The sequence below is a fragment of the Drosophila busckii genome, chromosome X (assembly GCF_011750605.1).
Source record: "Drosophila busckii strain San Diego stock center, stock number 13000-0081.31 chromosome X, ASM1175060v1, whole genome shotgun sequence".
NCBI classification, from domain to species: domain Eukaryota; kingdom Metazoa; phylum Arthropoda; class Insecta; order Diptera; family Drosophilidae; genus Drosophila; species Drosophila busckii.
Genome location: NC_046608.1, coordinates 20,478,839 through 20,488,710, shown reverse-complemented (window position 1 = coordinate 20,488,710; position 9,872 = coordinate 20,478,839). Strand labels below are relative to the sequence as shown.

Here is a 9,872-nt window from a genome sequence, read left to right as displayed (position 1 = left end):
TTTTGCTTTGTTTGTGCGTCTTTTGTGAATTTCAATTTAATTGCTTTGAAGCTCTCTCTCTTTCGCTTTAAATGCGCAGCGCATAAAAATGAATTTGATTTTAATAATAATAATTTTAGTAACGCACCGTCTTTATTATTATTTTTCAACATTATATTTGATGGCAAGACATCGCATATTTTTGTCATATATGATTGCCAGCTGGCTAGCATATTGTCACCTGTCGCGCTGTCTGCGCGTAAAATGTGTGTAATGCCGTTAATTCCAATTTCAACGTTTACAAATTGCGCATACGCTACGTGGCCCCACATGGGTGTCAAGTACGCAGCAGCGGCGGCAGCAGCAGCAACTTTTAGCTTAGCAAATGGAAATTTCAATGTGTCAGCAGCACACACAGACACACACACACACACACATGCATACACAGCATACAGCAGTAAGAGCAATAGCAGAACTTGAAACATTCACAACGCTCAAGCCCCTCAGCGCACTGTCAGCTGTCATACGCGTTGTTGTTGTTGTTGTTGTTGGGTCGCTGCTTGTCTTTTTCGCATGTTTATTGGTTGTCAGTTGAAATAGCCGCGCGTGAACAACTTTAATTAGCTTAGCTTGCCAGCTTAATAAATGTTACAGCTAAATAAGCAATTCAAGGCATTTAAATTTACACAGTTGAGTTGACTGTGCCTTGGCTATAAATTCATATAATTTAAGCCAATCTCTTGGCTGTTGTCAAGCTGTTGCAAAGGTCAACAAAAGTGCTGAATGGGAAATTGACAAAACCCAAAAACGCTCTTCAAACTTTTTGTAGCATACTTTTGTGGGGGTGGCGCCAATTAGAGTTTTGTATGCTGATTGCTTGCTACTGCCATCAATTAGTCAATCAATTAAAAGTTGCCAAGCTGCGGCAAGCTGCACTTTGTTTGATGTGCGCAACAACAATAATAAATACATATATTTAAAACAACAGCAACAAATGTAATGAAAAGTAAAACGCTTAAGCAATAATAAAGAACAAAACGTAACTTAAACTTAAATCAAAAAAAAAAATTCGAGCAGCAAAATGTCGGTCGATTTGAGTGCACAACAGGAGCCCACAATATCTGTAATAACCACTGTGCCGGTCGCACAAAATGGTGGCGAAATGGATGCCCTGCTGCTAGGACGCATTGGGGTGAGTTGAAAGCCACACCGAAGCGCTATAAACAAATATACAATACAAAAAGAAAAATATATATATATACAATACACAAATATATATTTTTATTTGCTACTTGACTTGCATAGCAAAGTGCGTGACAAACTATGTAGCTTACTACTATATACTGCTCTCTAGATTCTCTACATATATCTCTACTATATATAACACCTAAGCTTGCAATTGGCAAACATTTAATTACAATTTTATTTACAAAATTCAAAATAAGCATATTTGAAACGGTTTTGGGCTAGCGCTCAACTCTCTCTCTCTCTCTCTCTCTCTCTCTCTCTCTCTCACTTCGCTTGCTACGCGTAGTAGTAGCTGCTAATTAATTTTCTTGTCTATTGTTTTTTCATTGTTATTTTTTTTGTGCTACTATAAGCTAATTTCAAATGCTGACTTTATAGTTATAAACAGTAGTTATGCGTTATATGCGCATCGATAGTATCGATAACTATCGACTAAGCATTAGAGCTGCTGCCCAGCTGTGCATATAGCGTTTAACTACTGTAGTTATGCGTTATATGCGCATCGATAGTATCGATAACTATCGACTAAGCATTAGTGCTGCTGCCCAGCTGTGCATATAGCGTTTAACTACTGTAGTTATGCGTTATATGCGCATCGATAGTATCGATAACTATCGACTAAGCATTTGTGCATAAAGCGTTTAACTACTGTAGCTCTAGTTTGCCTAGCTGCTCAAATAACAAACAACTATCGACTAAGCATTAGAGCTGCTGCCCAGCTGTGCATATAGCGTTTAACTACTGTAGTTATGCGTTATATGCGCTACTGCTTTGGCATCGATAGTATCGATAACTATCGACTAAGCATTTGTGCATAAAGCGTTTAACTACTGTAGCTCTAGTTTGCCTAGCTGCTCAAATAACAAACAACGTAAGTACTGTAGTTCTTAATAAATTATGCATTGTTTAAACAAGACGTCGCAGCTTTTTTTTTCATTAGCATTTTTCTAGCTTACGCTAAGTCTATATAAAGTTTTATGTCTCAGTTGCTACGCATAAGCGAGCGCGTCTGCTTCGCAAACTATAAAATCTAGAAAAATTCGATCGATTCCATACGAAAAATGGTGCCCAGCTTGCATAAATATCAAATGGATGAGACGAGCGATCAAAAGGTAATTTCAATTTCAATCGCATTTTAAATTTAGTTTTATAGCTAATTAAAGTGCTGCTGCTGCGCTGCTGCTTGACTTTGCTTTTTATGCTAGTTTCATTATTTTTCTTCAAGTAAAAGTTACTACGCTGGCATTCACTTAAGTTTCTATTATGCCTTGACTATGTTAATTACTGGAGAGTCTTTATTTTTCAACTACAATAGCCAAAGACGGCAAAGTTTTGCTTTTTTTTATACTTTATGCATACACTTGCTTCAGTTGGGAGTACTTTGAATTTTGTATTAAACAAAAGCGCGGCATGTTTTTGTTAATTTATAAGCTGCGGTTAGCATTTAAATGGCCACATTTAGTTAGAGCCAAAAGCAATTGCAATTAAATTGGGCAACTAAGTAAATTTCTTTGCTGTTGCTACATTTTTTGCTGCCAAGCCTGCCACAAGCTCATTACAAGTTCAGTGAGGGTGGGGGGATAGGCATGACTTACGAGCACATGCTCACTTCAAGCTACACACACACACACACACGCAGTCTAAGCGGTTTTCATGCTACAATTGCGCTCACTGCTTCAGCCTCTCAGTGTGTGCGTGTGCGTGTGTGTGTGTGTGTGGGTCTTATGCAATGCAGTCGTCATAAATTTGTTGGCCACTCTTTTCACACTTGGCTTAAGGCAAATGTGTAGCCATGGCTTAGTTGCATTTGCACTTCAGTTTATTAAAAGGCAATAGCTAAAAATAGCACAAATTATAAAACAGCAACGCATGCAAATAAAAATAAAACTAAGCAAACATAAGTGTATTAAAATTGCAACTAAATAAAAATAAAATGTAAGCAATGCTAATTGCTTTTGAAACTTGCTAACTAATTAGTTTTTTATTTATTTATTTATGCTATAAAAACATTTGCATGGCTAGCTTAAGTTATAGCTGTAGTTACAATTTTATTAAACGCAATACACTCAATTCGACTTATCTTTCAAAGTTATGCATGTGTGCAGCCATGTGTGTGTGTGTGTGTGTGCCATAAAGGTAATCGTATGTGTATGTGCTTGATTTGCTGTAGCCAAAGGAATTTGTTATCAAAAAGTTTTTAATAGAGCGAACCCGAACGCGAATGCCAACGCAGTTGCCTTTTGATTGGACTTGGCTTTAGGTCAGTTTAAGTGACTGTTTGTGTTTGAGTCACTGCAATTTGCTAAATTGATTTGTTTAGCTGCAGCAGTTTGAGTGCCTGAGCCTGAGGCAGCAGCTGCAACGTGTTGTGCGTGCGTGTGTTGCAACAATGGCAACGCATAATTGATGAGAGTGCCTGGCTAGCAGCAATAGCATTAACACAAATACAAACAACGTTAGCAACGCTGTTAGTAGCTGCGACTAGCCCAAACCAAACCCATTTGGCTGACTCTGATATACGCACGTTAAACGAATTAAATGCAAGCCACGTTGGCCTACTCCATGCCTATTGTTATACACACACACACACACAGACACACACAAGCACAAAATGGCGACGTTATTGTAAAGCTGTGAGCGACACGCTTGATTGAGTTCAAAATCAGATTTGTTCTGTGGCTCGCTCACACTCGCACTCGTTTGTAAATTGAAATAAAAAAAAGGAAACGTGACATTTGGCTGTGGCAACAGGCGCCCGCAGGCGCACACAAACACACACATACACACACACAATATGTGTAACAATATGTTAGAGCAGCTAAAGCTGCTTGTGGTGGGCAGCACACAATTCGTTTTTGTAGTAGTAGCTACAAGTAAATTGATCGCTCTCTCGCTCTCTCTCTCTGCTCGCATTAAAGCATATTAAATGCTCTTGTAGTCAATTTAAATATTTGCGCAGCTGTCAGAGCATTCGAGTGTCGTTTTGATGCTGCCCCAGCAAACGCTTCCAGCTTGTTTATTTTTCCACTTGGCTAGTGCTTGGGTGTGTCTCTCTCTCTCTGTGTGTGTGTGTGTGTGTGTGGCAAACAATCAAATAAAGTTTTGCGTTTCTTACCCTTCTTTTGCTCTCATATTATTATATATTATATATATTTTGTTTTTGGTTGCCAGCCAAGAGGGACTAACGCATATTTTATTGTCAAAATCAATAGATGTCAGCATTTAACAGTTGCCAATGTTTGCACTCGTAGCCTTTAGCCTTTGCCTCAATAATATTATTATGTGTATTAATTTGTTGCATGTACACACACACACACACATATACACATACACACACACACACATACTTAGCTTATAATGTTGCTAAACAAATGTTGTCGAATTATTTTATAAAATAAATTATTCTTTTTTCTCTTCTATTCCCCCAAACGCACACACACATACACACACACACACACTCATGCATATACATATACTTAAACTAACTGCGTGTGTGTGTGTGTGCGTGCGTTACTCTCTATCTGTGTGTCTATGTACAAAAAATATATCAACGTTTATATATTGTGCCCAAATATTAATTGCCACAGCAATCGGTAAGTGAAATTTATTAATTTATTTTATTTATTAGTTCGCTCTACACGTGCCGCGCACACATGGCGTATAATTAATATGAAACGCGCACTTCAAAGCCAATAAATAAACATTATACGCTGCTGCTTCCGTTTTATAAATAACTTGCATACATGTAAGCCAAGCGATTCGATTTTATTTACATTTGATGCATATGAATGTGAGTGCGCTTAGTTAGTTAAGAGCGCTGCTAATTTATTAATTTTTACTTACTTGACGCGCTGCTCCAAGTGTGCGGCAACTTAATCATCATTTAATGTAACTGACGAGTAAGAAATATGAACTTATTATGCGGCGCGTGAGATAACAACAAGTGGACTAAGGGAGCTTTTATGACAAATGCGTTAGTTGCCATTGCCATGAACTTCAAAGCCTAAGACAAAAAGAAAATTCGCGGCAAAAAGGGGGCGGCTTACCTGACAAAAAGTAAAAGCCTACAGCGCCTAACGAGATGCCATATATATGTAGCTAGCTAGCTATGTGTGTGTGTGTGTGTGCAAAACTTTTGTAAATAGCTGAATATAATTATAATGAACTGAAAACATACAAAAAATGTTGAGCACAAAACATTTTGTCATGCATACAATAATTTTTGTTCTCAGACAGCTGTGCCTTTGGCTTTGCCTTTTGGCTTTTGGCTTAATTGCAGCACAGCTGTTGTCTGTCATAGTAAAAGCTGCTGCTCAGCTCAAGTTCAAAGGCATTTAAAAGTGTAAATCAAGTATACGCCGCATTTAAATTTTTTGCGTTTAAATTTATTGAAATGCAATGGCGGCTTTGGCGGCAATTACAATGAATGTGAAAATACGCATTACAAATCGCTTGGAGCTTATCTCGGGCAGACAATAAAGCTTTGGGGCATAAATCTAGACGAAAATGTGTGCGCCTTGAAGTAGGCTATGAAATTCAAGCATACCCTAAAAGCAGTTGGAACTGACATTTTCTCATTGTCTTAGCACATAAAATGCAGGACGACAGCAGCAAGCAAACACACACACACATACGTCAGTGTGTGTGTCGTCTGTTTCTGCTGCTGCTGTGTACTTCAGTTAATCGCAAATATTTACAAATCGATTTTGTTGTGAGTGCAGAAATAATTTGTAGATCAGCTTTGTGTAAAGTCAGCAGCAAATGATTGAAAAAAATATGTTTAGCATTGTGTAGTAGCCTCAAAATATATGCCCTGCGCTACTTGTGAAGTTTTGAAGCTCGAAAATGCTTGTGAATCAAATATTTTTGATATTTGTTGTATGTGGCATGTGCACATGTAACGATGATGACGCTGAGCTGCTGCTGCTGAAACGTTTAAGAAACTATGAGCAAGTGGAGCCCAAAGCATTAACGTCAATTGAAGCGCTGCTGGCAGCCGAGTCAATGCAGCTGCAGCAGCGTGAAGAATGCGCGACAAGAACAGCAAGCAACTGCACGAAATCAACATAAAAGTGTTGGAGACATTTGAAAATGGCAACAAAGCAAAGTCGAGCAGGAACGAAAGCAAAGCGCAGCGTTAGAAATTTTTGTATATTTTGTTGCAATGAATTTTTATTAAACTTGAACAGCGCGCGCATGCGGCAATAAGCCCGCAACGCGTCGCTCTATGGCCAACTGATTGTTAACAATGCGCTTTAGATTATGCTCATAGACATCCTCGCTCTCAGTGCCTGCTGCCTTGTGCTGTAGCTGGCGACGCGCCTTGGAAATTGCGTGCACAGCCTGCGACACGCGCAAATCGTGCAGAGCGCGTAAGTAGCGCTGATTCTGCGGCAGCTTGGAGTTGCCATTCGAGCTGCAGCTGTGGCTGCTTTGCTGATTGAGCAGCTTCAGCAGCGGCGGCATAAACAATTGTGAAAAGAAGCCATTGGGCTTGCTAGCAGCCTTAAGTGGCTGTGGCTGTGGCTGTGGCTGCTGCTTGGGCGTGGCTGCTGTTGCTGCGCGTGTTTTGCTTGCAGTTTTTTGTTTAAGCGCCGACTCGTTGCCTTGCTCTGCTGGAAATATGGCCAAATCCAGTTGAGTTAGATCTTCAGCCAAGCCCACATTATCCTCATACAGCGAGCGTAGTATGCAGCTAACTCTATCATTAAATTGCATTTCATCAAAAGCATCAGTGTCGTCCTCAGCTTCATCAACATACTCATCATCATCATCAACATCATCATCGTCGTCCTCATCTGCATACTCAGCTTCATCATCATCGTTGTCATCTTCGTTTGCTGCATATTTTTGCTGCTTATAGCGACTCTCTGCGGGGCAATAGAATTTGCTGCTGCGTTGTTGTTGTTGCTGCAACAGTCGCTGTGGATGAAACTGCAGCTGCAGCTGCAGCTGATTCTTTGTGCTCGTTTGCTTAACGCCCGCCAAGTCTTCAGCGTGCGTTTGTTGCGTCTTTGGCTTTGCCAAGTGCTTGCTGCAGCTTTGGCTTAGCATAAAGCTGAGCCAAAGCAGCGCTAAGCCCAAACGCATGATTCAATAATAATATAGAACAAATTGAAATATGTTACAATTTGCAACTGCTGCTGCTGCTTTTAGAAAGAAAATGCTGTGCACATTTATTTAAAACAAACTTGTCTTGGCTTTTATGTCATTTAATATTCAAGCGCTTGTGTTATTTTTGTTGTACAATTATTTGTTATTATGCTTGTTTAGTATTTAGTTAGCAAAATACGAATTCAAATTAGGGCGCATTGCTGCAAGCAGCGCTTGAGATTGTTTAGTTGTCTCTATTTTTGCCATTTGCTTTATCTGTGCCAAGCGCTGCTTGAGATGTTTTTGCTCCAAACGCAGCAGCGTTTCCCTGCTGGACTCAGTCAGCGGCGGCTGAGCGGCAACAATTTGGGCAATGCGCGGCTTGTTCGTGGCGCCTGCAATGCTTAACTGCTGAGTCATTCCCCTAGTGGCAGCCGCCACTTTTGGCAACTCATTGCTTTTAGCTGATTGCGGCATCTCCTCACGCAGACAAAGCTCTTGCATTTTCAAGCTGCAGCTGCAATTTATTAAATATAAAATGTTATAAATTAAATCAAAGCTGCGCTTACCGCGCCACAGCCACAGCCTTTTGCTTGGCCTCAGCACGGCGCTTGCGCCTTTCGGCTCTTTCCTGTTTGCGATCGGCGCGCAATTCTCGGCGCGTCTGTCGTATGTCCTTGCGCATATGTTTGCGCTGCTCAGCGCTCAAGCGCCAGTCGCTGCTAACAGTTGAACTGCTTTACATTTGCTTTATATATTTTGAATGCTGCGCTTACCTTTGCGCTGCCAACGCTTTACGCTGCCGCTTGAGTCGCTTCTGCTCCTTGCGCTTCTCTTGCCTGCACATTTGGCGATGCAGCAGCAGCTCCTCATAGCTGGTTATGGGATAATTTTTACCACTACCAGGCTCAGCCATGATTTGAAATTAAAAATCACAAATTTTGTTGAATTTTTTGATATTTTTTTAATGCTGCTGACTTATGTCTTGCCTTGATTTTTAGCTAGCAATGCTAACTAGATGCTCAATTTTAATTATAAATCAATAATTGTAAGCAAGTGCCCAAAGCAATTGTTGTCAAGCAATTGCCAAATGAAATTTGAGCTGCTGCTGCTCATTCTTTTTTTATTATGCAACAAGCCGCAACACAAAGTGTTAGTGACTGTGCTGATTGTCTGTTGCTGCTGCTGCTGCTGCTGACGACAGCGACAGCTCAAGTGACAGCTTGTTGCACACAACAAATGCATTTGCCACAAGTCTCAATGGCAGGCGACACTGCCGCGCGTATCCGTTACGCCCACCATCGAGCGACTTCCTCTAAGCTCCAGATACATATAAATTTATAGTGTGCTTTATCTCTAGGTGTTCTTGGCCTGAAGTTTGCCATATTTTTAGCTTTAGCTTTGCTGTGTGTGTGTGTGTGATGAGTTCGTTAGATGCAGCAGCCACGCTCTGCCTGCCACACTGTAAATTTGCAATAACCTTCAGCCCAAGTCGCGCACGAAATTCATTTTCTTGTCGAGTTGGCTTTTAAAGAAATTCGTGCAGATTACTTGGCTAGCCAAGTGGCAGCAAAAAGTGTAAGAAAAACTGCGTTGCATATTTTTGTGTGTGTGCGTGGCATGCAGCAAATCAATGCAGAGCAACAAATAGTTGCTTGACAACAATAAATTAAATTGCCAGCTGTTTATATTTGACACAAAATGTGCTAACTAACTAACTAAGTTAGTCTAGTTTTGTAAACTACTCTATGTTTAATAATAAATAATAATTTAATTTAGAATGCAATTTAATGCACTAAAGCTTTTGCTTTAATAAGATATTTATGCTTTAGGCTTGCAAGAGAAATTGCTTGGCTTACTAATTTAGCAGCTTGGCAAACAATTAGTCTATTTGCTATTTTATTAATTGTAAATTAAGCAGAAAGCGCCAGCAAGCTTTTCTTTAAGAAGAAGACTTTGCTCTTGCATTTTTTTTTTAATTGAAAATTTTATCAATTGTAAATTAATCAAGCAACTGCGACTCAAGAACTTGCTCTTGCATATTTTGAATATTTTTTTATTTGAAAATTAATCAGGCAACAGCGAGTCCAGAACTTTCTCATCAAGACTTGTCTTGCATTTTTTTAAAATATTTTTTTAATTGAAAATTTTATTAATTGTAAATTATTCAAGCAACTGCGACTCAAGAACTTGCTCTTGCATATTTTTAATATTTTTTTAATTGTAAGTTAATCAAGCAACAGCCAGTCCAGAACTTTCTCTTCAACACTTGCTCGTCCATTTTTTATTTCATTATATATTTTTTTAAAAGTAAATTTGATTAATCTTAAGCGAGCCAATGCACTTCAATTAGCACTTCAAGGACTTTCTCTTGCAGCTGGCAGCTCTTAGGTTCATTTAATTGTTCTTGGTGTTCTTGGGCCACACCTTAGTAGGCTTTGCTTCAAACTTAGCTCCAATAAATATTTGGAATTTGAATTGTCAATAACATAAGAGCCGCAAGAAATTTTATTAGCCTGTTTATCTGCCTTATAAACACTTTTGAACGCTTT

The 9,872-nt window shown here is 39.4% G+C and overlaps 2 protein-coding genes across 4 annotated transcripts in view; one reads left to right on the top strand and one right to left on the bottom strand.

Moving 5' to 3' along the window:
• The first annotated feature begins 1,060 nt into the window (after positions 1-1,060).
• Positions 1,061-9,872, top strand: part of LOC108606270 (inactive dipeptidyl peptidase 10) — a 50,241-nt gene continuing 41,429 nt past the window's right edge. The window contains exon 1 of the mRNA XM_017996247.1: positions 1,061-1,171. Within this exon, the coding sequence (XP_017851736.1) occupies positions 1,061-1,171 (111 nt within the window). The remainder of the gene's footprint in view (positions 1,172-9,872) is intronic.
• On the bottom strand, positions 7,432-8,293 carry LOC108606272. Of its 3 annotated transcripts, none has more exons than XM_017996249.1 (3): positions 8,097-8,293; positions 7,890-8,042; positions 7,432-7,837 (listed from the first exon to the last, which is right to left on the bottom strand). In XM_017996249.1, exons 1-3 carry the CDS (start codon positions 8,234-8,236, stop codon positions 7,504-7,506), a joined length of 627 nt encoding a protein of 208 aa, XP_017851738.1. In that variant the 5' UTR covers positions 8,237-8,293; the 3' UTR covers positions 7,432-7,503. The 3 variants fall into 3 exon arrangements, with proteins under 3 accessions (XP_017851738.1, XP_017851740.1, XP_017851739.1); XM_017996251.1 differs by having other exon boundaries at positions 7,432-7,831; XM_017996250.1 differs by having other exon boundaries at positions 7,890-8,039.

What these genes read in the sequence shown, in the direction of transcription:
- LOC108606272 (XM_017996249.1), bottom strand. Translation starts at nt 8,236, where the DNA reads ATGGCTGAGCCTGGTAGTGGTAAAAATTATCCCATAACCAGCTATGAG. An exon ending in AAAGCGTTGGCAGCGCAAAG is followed by an intron (nt 8,043 to 8,096) that starts GTAAGCGCAGCA and finishes TTCAACTGTTAG; the next exon opens with CAGCGACTGGCGCTTGAGCG. An exon ending in AAGGCTGTGGCTGTGGCGCG is followed by an intron (nt 7,838 to 7,889) that starts GTAAGCGCAGCT and finishes AATAAATTGCAG; the next exon opens with CTGCAGCTTGAAAATGCAAG.